This window comes from Platalea leucorodia (assembly GCF_965183815.1).
Source record: "Platalea leucorodia genome assembly, chromosome: 5".
Lineage (NCBI taxonomy): Eukaryota > Metazoa > Chordata > Aves > Pelecaniformes > Threskiornithidae > Platalea > Platalea leucorodia.
In genome coordinates, this window is record NC_138827.1 from 39,605,847 (window position 1) to 39,618,732 (window position 12,886).

The 12,886-nt window shown below is 38.8% G+C and overlaps 1 protein-coding gene across 3 annotated transcripts in view; it reads left to right on the forward strand.

Moving 5' to 3' along the window:
* Positions 1-53: 53 nt before the first annotated feature.
* Positions 54-12,886, forward strand: part of RPAP2 (RNA polymerase II associated protein 2) — a 48,173-nt gene continuing 35,340 nt past the window's right edge. For all 3 annotated transcript variants that reach the window (XR_014228352.1, XM_082313755.1, XM_082313756.1), the window contains exons 1-9: positions 54-133; positions 1,149-1,194; positions 2,216-2,330; positions 3,006-3,104; positions 4,144-4,209; positions 5,434-5,522; positions 7,732-7,767; positions 8,644-9,580; positions 10,658-10,752. Coding sequence is in view for 2 of the 3 variants with exons in the window: in XM_082313755.1 (XP_082169881.1) it covers positions 73-133; positions 1,149-1,194; positions 2,216-2,330; positions 3,006-3,104; positions 4,144-4,209; positions 5,434-5,522; positions 7,732-7,767; positions 8,644-9,580; positions 10,658-10,752 (1,544 nt within the window). In the remaining variant the exon portion in view is untranslated. The remainder of the gene's footprint in view (positions 134-1,148; positions 1,195-2,215; positions 2,331-3,005; positions 3,105-4,143; positions 4,210-5,433; positions 5,523-7,731; positions 7,768-8,643; positions 9,581-10,657; positions 10,753-12,886) is intronic.

Below are 12,886 nucleotides of genomic sequence, written 5' to 3' on the forward strand. Positions count from 1 at the left end.
GGCCCGGGCCACGCCGCGACGGCGGCTCCGCCTCCCGGGTGAGAGGTCGGAGGGAGGGAGCGGGCCGCCACGATGATGGCGGCCGGGAAGCCGCAGGGCGGCGCGAAGGGGAAGCCCAGCCGGCGGCGCGCAGGTAGGCTCCGGGCTCCCCGCGCCGCTCCCCCTGCCCGGCGCTTTGGGCTCTCCCTGTGCCCTCCAGCCAGCACAGCGGATTCGCCCAACTCGCTGTACCGGGGGGAGCAACGGGGTTGTCGCGGTCAGCGGTGCGGGGACGCTGCCGCGGGCTCGGCGGGCCTCAGCCGGGCCGAGCCGGCTGCGTGGTCGGGGCCGGGGCCGGCGAGCGGCGGCTGCCGGCCGAACGAGGCGGGGCCGAGCGCCCCGCTGTCCCCTCAGGCTGCGCGGGGGCTGCGCGCCTGGGGGCTGCGCGCCTGGCTGCTGCAGCGCCGGCAGCCCGCCCCGCTCTGAGCGTCAGGCGCGCCGGGCGTGACAGCGATCGCGCAGCTGGTCAGCAAACTGCGTCCTCGTGTTTTCAGCCCAACAGTCCGTTATTTTCCCTCCCTGTTGCCCTTGTCCCAAGGGAGCGGCTGCCCGAGTCCTCCATGCCGGTAGCCGGGTCAGGGCGGGCGGAGGCCCGGGGCAGTCGGCGGAGGCGAGCGGGAGGCAGGGAGGGCGACCGGGGCGGCTGGGGGGCGAGGTGCCGGCGTCGAGGCCGTGCTGTCGAGTCCCGCCCGGAGCAAAATCCAGTGGTGGGGCCGCTGAAAAGGACAGCGTTTCCCAGCAGTGGGGTGCAGGGGTAAAGCTGGGCTGGAGAGCCAGTGGAGAACCGGGGTGCGCGTGGTTGGCACAAAATTGTCAGAATTATTTTTCCTGTAGCTTTCTGACTATACAGAACATGGTGAATGAGAGTTATGAAGGCAGTTGGGCCTGTCTGTCCTCACGCTTATAAAAAGCCTGTCTAATGAGTTGCTGAATGGTTGCCAGCTTACTGAAGTCACTCTCAGCCACCAAAAGCAAGTTTCTAGGCAAGTCTCCTGATTATGCTTACAGTTTAGAGGTTGTAATATTTTTAAGGTTCTGATATTTTCCACTGTTAAAGGAAGAAAGTACACTAATTTCTGCATTTCTGCATTTGTATATTTGATTTCTAGGAAATAAGCATTCAGCTGCTCTGAAGAATGAAGATGCTGCTCAAAGGTATAATTTCTAACTAATAATATGTGGCATTCATGTTGTTTTGCCTCACTTTGAAATCGCATTCTCTGCCTCGCGTGTTTTTTTGCTTTCTCAGAGTACCATGACTAACTTCAGGAGACTGCCAGCATCAACATCATGCAGGCTTCTCTGCAGTGATGCTATGTAACTTCTAACAGCATGCACACATGTACATTGTATAATATGCTAAAAGTTTATGAATCTCACCTCCACAGTTATATTTCCTTAGTCTGTAGTGCTTGCATTTTGCCATCTTAACTTCTTTGCATACCCGCCTTTTTTCTTTATTCACTTTAAAAACCAAACTTGAGAGGAAGAAACACTTTCTGCCATGGACAATTACCTAAATATTCATTTGACTCTGTAGTAGACCTAGACTTCCAGGTGAATAGCATAGACGTCTGTCAGTTAAGACAGCAGAATGACTGTACATTGATGACCTCTGTGGGAAGCGCTGCCAAATGGAGATCAGAGACACCTAGACGGTTGCTCTCTGGGTATCTGCTGACAATAGAATAGTGGCAAGACTCTGGAACACTCAGGAAATCTACTGTAGTGGGATTTGTTTGATTTATTCCTTCCTTTAGTTTGTACCCTCACACTCAGTCTTGTCCCAGTCCTTTTTTCTTCCCACTCTTCATGTCTTACCCAGCTCCCATTCTCCTGGCAACACTCCATAAATTGTTGGTCCCAGGCTCTGTCCAGCCGGTTCTGGGTTTCCCTCTCTTGCAAGAAGAGTTGGGTAACCTTGTATGGAAGTAGTGCAATGCAATTAGAGTCTCTACTTTTCTTGACGTGAGTGGAAATAAAGCAAACCAAGGTTGGACACTCCTTTGTGGTTATTACAGAGTTCTAGTCCAGTTACTTGTTGCTTTGTTTGGCCAACATGGTGTGATGCAGAAAAATGTAAGCTACTGTATTTCAGAAAAAAAACAAAGATAGGTTTGGAGAATTGTTTATGGAAATCTGCCCTCTATGTCATTCAGTGTCTGTTCTGTTACAGGAAAGCAGCTCTGGAGGCTGCTATGAGAAAGAAGATTGAATTTGAGAAAAAAGCATTGTATATTGTTGAACAACTCCTGGAAGAGAACATTACTGAAGAGTTCCTTCTGAATTCCGTAGGTGTTGCAAGTTTTTATACTATTTTGTATCTCAGTGTTCAACCTTTTTTTTTAAAGTTCTTGGAACAATTTGCTGCAGTTTAAAGTAGACAAAAAATTTATTTGTCTCTTGTCAGCTCTGATGATGATTGCCTTGTTTTCAAGGGTTCTGCAGTGAAAACATGGCCTAGTTTTGCAGGACTGTATACATTTATGAATCCTCACTTTATTACCTCAGTTTTTGTTTATGCCTCTGTGGTTCTGGACTGATAGGTTAAGTATAAAAATTTAGGTCCACATCACATCATCTGTGAATTTAGACATAATGCCCCACCGTTTATCTGGCAGCACAGTTTTTTCTGGAATGGTGTGATGATTACTCCTGTTAAGGTTGTAAATAGGCTGGTAAATAGGTGTACAAAGCATGTAAATAGAGGAGAATTATGAAAATAGGTGCAAATAGAGGCAAAATTATGAGGCTTTTCTGTATGTAAAAAGAAATGCCCATGTCTTTCTTCTTTCCCTGTTTACCCTTTTACTATTTTTACTGTGTAGGTTCTGAATGCTGTTTATTAAACTTACCAGATAACTGTTACAAAATTAAAAATACTTATTTGTTTATGAGATGTTTTCAGTATGAACAGTGACAGATTTTCCAGTGTCTGTTGTTGAACTATTTTCTTGTCATTTTAGGGAAAATTTATTACTCCATCTCACTATAAAGACATTGTTGATGAACGGTCTATCATCAAACTTTGTGGTTATCCTCTATGTCCAAATAAACTGGAAAATGTAAGTTGCTTTTTATTAATGCTGTTATCATAAGAATCTCTTAATGATTTTTATTCCCTTGCATTTTCTCTTTAATTTTAAACTTACAATATTAAACATAGATTAAAATACTATAAAGTAATGGGCCAGGCAACATACCATTCCATTTCAATATAATCCTTCTGAAGTAAAATGTAAAATTTGATCAGTTGACAACCATTACTGTATGACAGAATCAATTAGCATCTACTTTGACAGTAATAAAGATGAATGAGGTATGGCTTCATGTCTGTCCTTTGTGCATGCAGAAACTTTCTAATCTTGTTCCTTCTTCAGTGTAACTACGTATCTCTTTGGGAAGGATTGAAGTGAAAAAATAATACAATGCAGGGATATCACTATGTGAATGCATATACATCTGCTCTAAAAATGTACGTTACCTGTGTCAAAATCATATTCACACTTATTTGAGTATGGTATGACAGAGCTTAAGCACAGCTCAGAGTTCAGTTAGATAACCTGTGATGTAGTACCAGTTGTGGTACGCCTGATTATCTGAAAAAAATCTACTCAAGTACAAAAAATTTTACTGTTTCGGACTTAATATGTCCCCACAGAAATTCACTTGGAAGCTGTATTATATTTTATGTAAGTTCCTCTCTGGGTTTGTCTGGGTAGTGGCAGGGGTCTCTGACAGTACAGTCTCGCATGCATATACATAGACATGGATTAAGGAAGGACCTGTCTGTAATTGCCTGACTCTTATCCATGAGTAAAGTTCCTACCACGGCAGCTCCATTGTTTTATGTTCAGCGCTGGCTTTCTTGTAGATCTGAAGTTGTCTTTTACTGATAGTGAGATGTAAATGATTAAAGGTAAATTGCCATTCTTACATCTGAGAAGGTACAACACCAGAAGAATTGAGGGAAAAGGTGGTTGTAATATGCAATTCAGTTAAAACGGAACATATTGCACGTATTAAAATATGTGAATTAAGAATGAAGTTTTCTGTAAATTCATGATGGAAGTAAGTCTTGCTGATGAAAGCGTATTGTTTTAGGTGCCAAAACAGAAGTACAGAATTTCAACAAAAACGAACAGAGTTTATGATATCACTGAAAGAAAGGTATGGTAGCAAGTCTATTTCTAAAATGTATTTACTGTTGTCTCAACCTCAGAAATGCATTTTGTAACAGCATTCATATAGTGGCTTGATTCAGAGCCAATGTTTGGTTCTTATGAAAATCATTTTCATGAACTGTTAGAATATGAAGTTTTTTGTGCATTTCAGTTTCTAGATGCTCTCTTTGGAAAGACAAAAAACCACTTTCTTTTCTAAATTTAAACATAACATGGAAAGTTTTACTTGGATAGCAGTTTGAATGTGGTACAGCTGATCTGTTAAAGACATTTGTGAAGAAGCATTCTCTATTTTCCTCCAGTATAGTCAATGAGCTTCAGTAGGGTCAAAGTGCATATGCTTTTCATTCACTGAAGTTTGCAGTAGTGTAATACAAGTTACATCTTACCCATTCCTTAGTGTGACTACATTTAGGGTTCTTTTTTGAGGACTTTTCAACACAAAACCTATCTCTTGACAAAATCTGTTTCTTTCTTTAAGCATATTCATACGTGTGGTGGAGTAAAAGTCTTTGCCTGCTCACAGGATACGCAATCACCTACAGGTGCTTATACGCTAAATTGTAGGATAAATGTTTCTAGTTCCAGAACAAATTTCTTCAGTGTCACTAGTATACATTCCTTTCTTCTGGTTATAATTCTGGGATACATAAAATTCTGGGAATTGCTTTCTCAAGCTACTAAGCAAGACTCTGAGAAGAAGTGGGATGTTTTGTCTTGTTCCCTGATGCAAGTGTGCAAGTTAATTTTTCAAAGATACTGCAAAATTTTAGGTGTTGTTCTGAGTATTGCAAAATATCCAAGTTCTGTTGCCAACCAAAATTTTCATTATTAAACACCTGAATTTTACTGCATGTATTTATGACCATCTGGTTGGGTTACAGATTGCTCTTTAAACAGTTTTGGATTTTTTTTTAAATTATAGCTATGTAGGATCTAATACTGGTTTGCTTCTCAGCATGTAATAAGAGTGCAAAAAGCAGAGAAGTGGGGAAAAAAAAAGCAGCTTCAAGTGGCTTGTGGGGAATGGGATAGACCTATTTGATAGGTTTGGTTTCTCAGGTGAATTAAAAACCTGGTTATAGGCTTAAAAAGAAATGTGAATTGGTACTTAAATTTTACAGGCATAAAAAACAATGACTTCTGTACCTTTCTATGAGTATTAAAGTTGTCTGTAGTCATATTTTCTTGCTTTCTCTCTCATTTCCAGTGCTTTTGCAGCAACTTTTGCTATAGAGCATCTAAGTATTTTGAAGCTCAAATTTCCAAAAGTCCAGTATGGATGCGAGAAGAAGAAAAGTAAGTATAACCTTATACATTCATTGCTGCTTTTGAGAATGTTTCTATCCAAGCTGCAATGCTAATTAATTAGCTGCAATGCATCAAAATGATTAGGCTGAAGCAGAAGTAACTGATGTTAACATGTTAGCTTAGCATGGTGTTCGTGTTAAAAGTGTTGTTGCCATATTGATCGTAATAATTGACATAACTCAGTACTACTTACGACTACTCAGTAGATATGACCATGTTCGTTTAGAGGGCAGACTAGTCTTAAGTAATAGTCAACTCCTATTAACTTTAAAATGTACTTACTAGGATTGGATTTTTACAAACCATATAATGTACAGGATGAATTAATCTTTCCTGTTAAAAGAGATTTTCTAATTTTAGCAGAGCACTTGGCATTGGTCTTAAGGTTAGACTGTGAATGCTTGCACCTGAAAGCAGACTATAACATGAAGAAGTTCTTTATCCTGGCTAGAACTCTAATTTCAGATTGCCCATTTCCTGCTGTTACTGCAATACACATTTTGGAACAGTGTGATGCAGTCCATGTTCCTAGCTCAGGAAACACAGGCTTGCAAATAATGAATTGAGCCAATGGGTGTCACTGTTTAACAAGAAATACTTGCCTAGAGAATGTTCAGCTGAATTTATTCAGCTTTCATTCTCCAAGACACTGCTTTTCATAGTCTCCTGGTTTTCAACAGAAGAAACTAGCTGAAATTATGTGTGTGAGCTTGGTTTCACAGTTCAGATCAGTCGTATGAAATATCTGATCAATGAGAGAAGAGGCTTAGAGCAGCCTGATCTGAGGGATTCCGGACGGTAAAACCAGTCTCTTCATTAAATGTTTAAGTAAGTTTACCAGTATTTTTGTGCTCTTGTTTTGCTGTCTTTAAAGAAAGTATTTCTAAAATCTCCCTTTATTCTTAACATCGAAGTATATAGTTCAGACAAAACCCCAGATAGTTCATAGCTAGGTATGTCAGTTTGCACAACCACATACATGTGCACACACTGATAAACATTTACACGTGAGGATATCTGAAATTCTTTTGACAGAAAAGACTACAAGCTCCACTTAAAACTCTGAAGGAGAGTTATATGGAGTTAATAATTTAGATCATTGTATGTTATCACCTGTAGTTTCCAAACTCAATTCACTCACAAGTGGTGCAGCTTTCATCTTTTTAAACCTGTGGGGTTTTTTGTATACCATCTGAGAGGTATTAGTGCATTGACTTGCATTTAATGCATGCTTAAAAGGTTTTCTTTCATTCATAGGACAGGTGGGTAAGGATTTCAGCATGTAGTGTTGGATAAAATGAATAGCATTGTGATGCTGCCTCAGAACTGAATTGCAGCAGATTAACTGCAAGTAGATCTTTGGAAAGAAACCCGTCAGAATTTGTGTAGTTATGGTTCTTAGAGTTTCTGGAAACCTTTGAACTCCATTTTCTTAAAGCAGTATAACTTGATAGCCTAATTTTTAACAAAATTTTAAATAAGTAAAGATAGCCTGAATATTCATATTTTTTGCATTAATTTGGAGCATTTTCCTATAAATGGCCCAGGGTTGTTTTTACTATAGGAACTTTGTGACCTGAGAGGATCTTTGCATGTTTACTTTGTCGAAGAGGAGACCAAAGGGTGATCTGAAAGCAGTCTACTACTACTTGAAAAAAAGTTACAAAGATTACAGAGCCAAACTATTCTTGGTTGATGGCAGAAAATAAGGGCAATGGCCACAAATTATCACACGGATGGTTCAGGTTGGGCATTGGGAAAAAAATTGCACTAAGGTTATGGTGGAATGAAACAGGATAGTCAGCAATGTTTTGAAATCTCCATCTTTGGAGGTTTTCAAGATTTAAACTTCTTGAATTTGTGACTGACCTAATCTAGTGCTGGTGACAATTGCATTACAAGCAGGAGGTCAGACTAGAGACCTCCAGAGGTCCTTTCTGGCTAACGTTTGTGTGACTTGTTGATTCTGTTAAATGTTGTTCAACAGAACAGGACTGTGTTGCAGGCACATGAGTCATGCTCTGTGAACGTGTATGTATAAACCTGCTCTCACTAACCCTGCTTTGAACAGAGGGTGTTGGACTAGAAGATCCTCAGACATCCCTTCCAACATCAACTATGAATTTTATGTATTAGTGTGTATTTCAAGAGCATTGATTTAGCAGGAAAATCTTCATTCTGTATCTTCTTTTTGCAGACCACCAGACATAGAGCTGCTGAAGGAGGGACAGAGGTACACTGAACAATATTTTTTTTTTTTTTTGTTAGATGCACTTATAGTTAGAAATATGAGCATCATATCAGGTGAAAGGGGAGTCTTTGATTTCCTGTGTTATAGACAAGACCTTATTAGAATGTACACAAAGGATTATTTGTCTTGTTTATTTTTTTCCTTTGTGATTCTAAACCAGCATATTTGATCTGTATGATTTAGTGTACAGCTGCTCTTGGCCTGCATGTCTTAATTGAGCTGTTGAAATCTGAAACAAATACACTGTTTGTACTTTGCATATTTTATAGCATCTATTCTTTATAAAGAAAATGGTACCAATTATATGTGATGAAAGCTTCTGTACTTCTTAATCTAAAACATCCATATCAGCTAAAATGAAATCATACTATTCTGTCATCTCTCTGTACCTTGCTGTGTATTGTGACTTTTTGTTTGTTTTCTTTTGCAACACATGGCCTTTAGGTGGCAAACTTGTATATACTAAAACCAGCTCTGCTGTCCCCCTGATTTTAGGGTCTTATATTCACATATATGTTGTCTATCTTCATTTTAAAATTGCACTGTTCATCATGCTGTCTGACATTCTTCTGTTGTCTTTAATAATATGTTGTTTACTATTCTTTTCTAACTGCCAGTAAGCAACTGAGAATTCCCTTCTCCAAATAGTGTCTATATTTGTCATCTTGATTGCAGAACATTACAACTCCTTCAGTTTGAGAAAGCTTTTAGAAGAGCAGCCATGATTCTTAAAGCAAAAAAGTACACTTTTATTATAAGGCAAAAATGCTTTATTTATGTTTCTTATACGAGAATGAAAAGCTATTACAGGTAACACCTGTTTCTTATTTTGTTGATAGCTTGTGTTTTCTGTTACAGTGGACAGTCTGGAGAAGAGGTGAAACTATGTGATGAAGTAATTAAAGCTTCTGACATTGAAAATCCTAGGATATCTTCAAATCCATGTGAATCTGGTTCTCATGACACAGCTAGTGACAGCAGTAGTGATACAGAACAAGAATTTGTTTCTTCTGTCTTACCCGGAAGTCAGTCAAGTTCAGCCAGTTTTGCACAGCAGTTGCACAGAAACAGCATCCTCAAAAAGAAGCCTGCTCAGAAAGTCTATTCCAGCCCTAAACCTGAAGACTCAGCTGTGGTAGAAGCCACTGAACGACTATCTAATTGTAAATTAGATGCTCAGGAAGAAAATTATGCTTGCTCTGTTCATAATAAAATAACTGCAACGCCTTCAAAAAATACTACTCTAGGAAAATCAGGTGCTTCAGAAAACTATGCAAACACCTGTAGTGGTTCACAGATAGTTTTTCTAGGTGTGAGCAAAAGAGGGGCAGAACATCTTAAAAGAACGCTAGCTAACTCAAAAGAACATAAAAAAACTGAACTGAGGGATCCAGTTAATTCCAAAGGCAGTTTATTAGAAGTGCTTAAGCAAACACTTATGGAATGGAGAACTGAGGAAACTTTAAAATTTCTCTATGGCCCAAACTACACTTCTTTATGCTCATCAGAATGCCTATCATCTGCCAACCAGAATGAAGAACTTGATGAGGATGACTTAGATGCAGCTGATGATCTTAACACTGTTGCTGTTGGAGAGTCTGAAAACAGTCTGAACTATTCTTTACCTTTCACAAGCCCAGGTGGAATAGTTAAGCCTGTGCCTAGTTACGAAAAGTTAAAAGAAGAAACAGAGTTCTTAGAACTCCGAGTAAAAGAGTTCTATAAAGGAAAGTGCATTTTGGCTGAAGAGGCGGTGACACATGCGCAAGCAGAGGAACATCCAAGCAAAGACAAAGTAAGTGTCCAGTGGAGTAGTGTTGAGGCTGTATAAAGCCTGCCTTCAAAGAATTATTATAAGCTCTTTGGATATGCGCAAGGTAACATCAAGCTATTAATGTAAAATAGTAAAAGGAAGGTTGGTTAGATTCACAACAATCCCATAAGGTTGAGGAATCATGTTTTAGGTTGGTGAGAATGAGTTTGTGTGACTGTTTGGGACATGTTTAATTCTGATAGCTGTCTTTCAGTTTGTGAAGCATGAAGGTAAGGAAGGTTTACTCAGATGAAACAATCTGTTGTAAGACAGAGTAGACTTTGGGTGAGGATGGAACGTTTGGGTTTTTTTTCCCCTTGCCCTTTGTTTCATTAAATAATTCTTTTATTTAATGATTTTTTTGCCTTTCATTCATGACAGTATACTTGAGATTGGATTTCTTTCTTCTCTTGAGTAAGACTAGATCTCTGGCATTACTTATTGTTAAAATTCTCTGAGTTGGAGCCTACTGATTTGTTTGGATATGTTACTGCAATCTAGACAATTTGGAAAAAGATCTCAAAAGGATTTGCAGACTGCAAGAAATAGAGTGGTCTGAGGTTTTACCCCTTCCAGCTCAGACAAACCAGCCAACAGCAGCCGGGTCTTGTTGTTACTACTGTAAAAACAGTATGCTGACTAGGCTAGGTAGGTTGTACAGTTGGTACTGGCATGTGAAATTGCTTTTGCTTTTAAAGTTCAAGTGTGATTTTAGTAACAGAGGGTATAATTTTCATAAGGCTGCTTCTTGTACAACAAAGCTATTACATTGCTTCTTGGAGAAAGTTTACTCTGACTTAAGTTTTGAAGGAATTACCATTAGTTGAATTAAAGTATCTAGCATAGGGAAGGGGAAAAGTAGGTTAGCTGCCCACTGTGTATTGGGTCAGATTAAGCGAACTTCTGTCCATTAAGAAATTAGTGGTTGGGTTTTTTTTCTATTCAGTGATAAGAGTTTTCTTATGTTTAAACATTTATTGATAACCTGTAACTATTGTGATGCATTGAATTTAATTAAATACTAGGTTATAGCTGTTAAAAGTTTTTTGTCTAAAATAGGATGATCAACAGGAAGATCTCACCTTCCCACTTGTTGATTCAAATGCACAAATGCAGATTAGAAAGCGAATCGTCCTTGAAAAACTGAGAAAAGCGTAAGTATCCTTTACTTTGGTAAATATCAAGCTGAAGTTGGTGCTCATTCATCATCATTTTAAGAAACAAACACTATGCAAGGACATTCTGGCTTTTTCTAGGTGGCCTTAGTCATAACTCAAAGCCGTTATTGCCCTAAAGAACTTATTTATTTCTGAGACAGTCATCTGTGGTACAGTTGCACAGCCTGCTGAGGTAGATGTCAGAATCTCACTACTAAGGTGTTCTCTGGAAGAAACCCATCCCTTCCTGCAAGCATCGGAGCTTGTAGTTGATGGCATTCCAGGCTGGCATGACAACATGTTCCCACTCTTCGGTAGCTGGCAGAAGTCAACGCAATTGTGCTGTTACACTGAAAATCTCTGTGGTTTTTGGATGTAAATGTTGGTATAACACACGGAGCTTAAAATGACAATATGTGCTTCAAAAGAAAAAAAAATTCCACAGCAAGCCCTTTATTTATCATCCTCCTTTCCCTCAGTTATCTGGAAATAATCTGAACTATTTAGATTCTTGTAGGTTATTTAAAAGCAGATTCCGATGGACATAAAATATGAAATATTTAAATAGCTGAATGTTCCAACTGCTCAAGTCTAAACTGAAAAACTTGAAGTTGATTGGGAGGAGTGCAAATATTTGTCCTGTATGTTAAGCATACTGTTACTGGTAAACAAATCTACACAGAAGGAAGTGGTGTTTTCAAACCTCTTAGTAGTTTAAGCAAAGGTCTTGCTAAAAGAGTTTCTAGTCCGTGTTTGGATGGCTGGTATCAGTATGCCTCTAGCTGCAACCATTAAAGGCCCTCACAGTGGAATCTTAAAACTTTCTAAACACCAGACCTTTTTCACATACATAAAAGGGCTTTGGAGTCCCAGAAAAGAGATTGAGGCATCTCTGCTGTAGCTGTTAAATGATTAGATTGTCAAAGTTGAGAGGACTTTGAAAATACACCTGTTATCAAGGCAATGCAGATAAATGAGTGTTTGAAGGCCATGATTGTGGTGTTTTTGTTAGGGGTATTTTGCTTTTCTGTGGTTGTAGTTTGTGTTAACTAGCCAAACTAGATTTTGCAGAAGCTTTTTTTTTTTTTTTTTTTTTTTTTTTAAACTTAAAAAAAACACAACCAAAACTCCCCCCAAAATAAAAAAACCCCAACTTTCTTCTGTTTCTCTCTACCTGCAACAAGTGTGGACAGGCCACAAACATGGACTCAAACCATGCTGCAAAAAAGGTGGCTATCTCTGATCTTTCTGTGAGTGTCAATGTCACATAGATTCCAAGGACTACTACTGTATGGTAAAGCAGTTCTCTGCTCCTTCAAATTTTTCCACAAATTTGTCAGTCATTATCAGCTTCTAGCAAAATTTCTGTTGAACTTAGAAGTCTGGTACTCCATGAATAGAGGATAAGAAGGAATGTTTTTTTGCTTAATTTCTTCAAAGGTTTTGTTCTTGACTATCCCCTTCTCTAGCTGGTCTTTTTAAATTTTATGAGGTGATGCAGTAGTCCTGTCACACTCAAGTAAGAGAGACAATTTTCATTGTGATAAAGCAATGATTAATGATTTCTTGGTGTGTTCAGATGAAGTTAGTGGGAATATAAAAATGCCCAGCATCATAAGAGTCCTGTGCTCAGTTTTTGTAAAACATGCAGGGGTGTAAAGGAGAACAGAAATCTTGATTCTTCCAACAATATTAATGCACCATGTGCATATATGCATATAAATGTAAATAACTGGATATTCAAATACAAGAGGATATTAACTATCAATCAAGTAAATAGATGCAAAAGTTTCATCCTAAATGTGGAAAACAATGCATGTTATTTCCAGCATTTGGGGATACTGACAACTAGTTAAACAGTATGTGCCGTTTGTTGTGTGCTGTATCAATTTTTACACAAAGTCAAGTAGGGAGGCAATCTGTCTTTTTCTTTCTTTTGAAATTTTCTAATTACCCTACTATCATGTTGATTCCAACTATCAGGCTTACAGTAGAATGTTATTTCTGTTGAAACTATGTGAATCTGAGGTTAGCAGATGTATTCTCTGTGCAAACCTCATTTAGACATGTAGTTTCCTTTTGTATTGTTATTTTTGAACCAAGTAAATGTAAGTATTTGAAACATTTATGA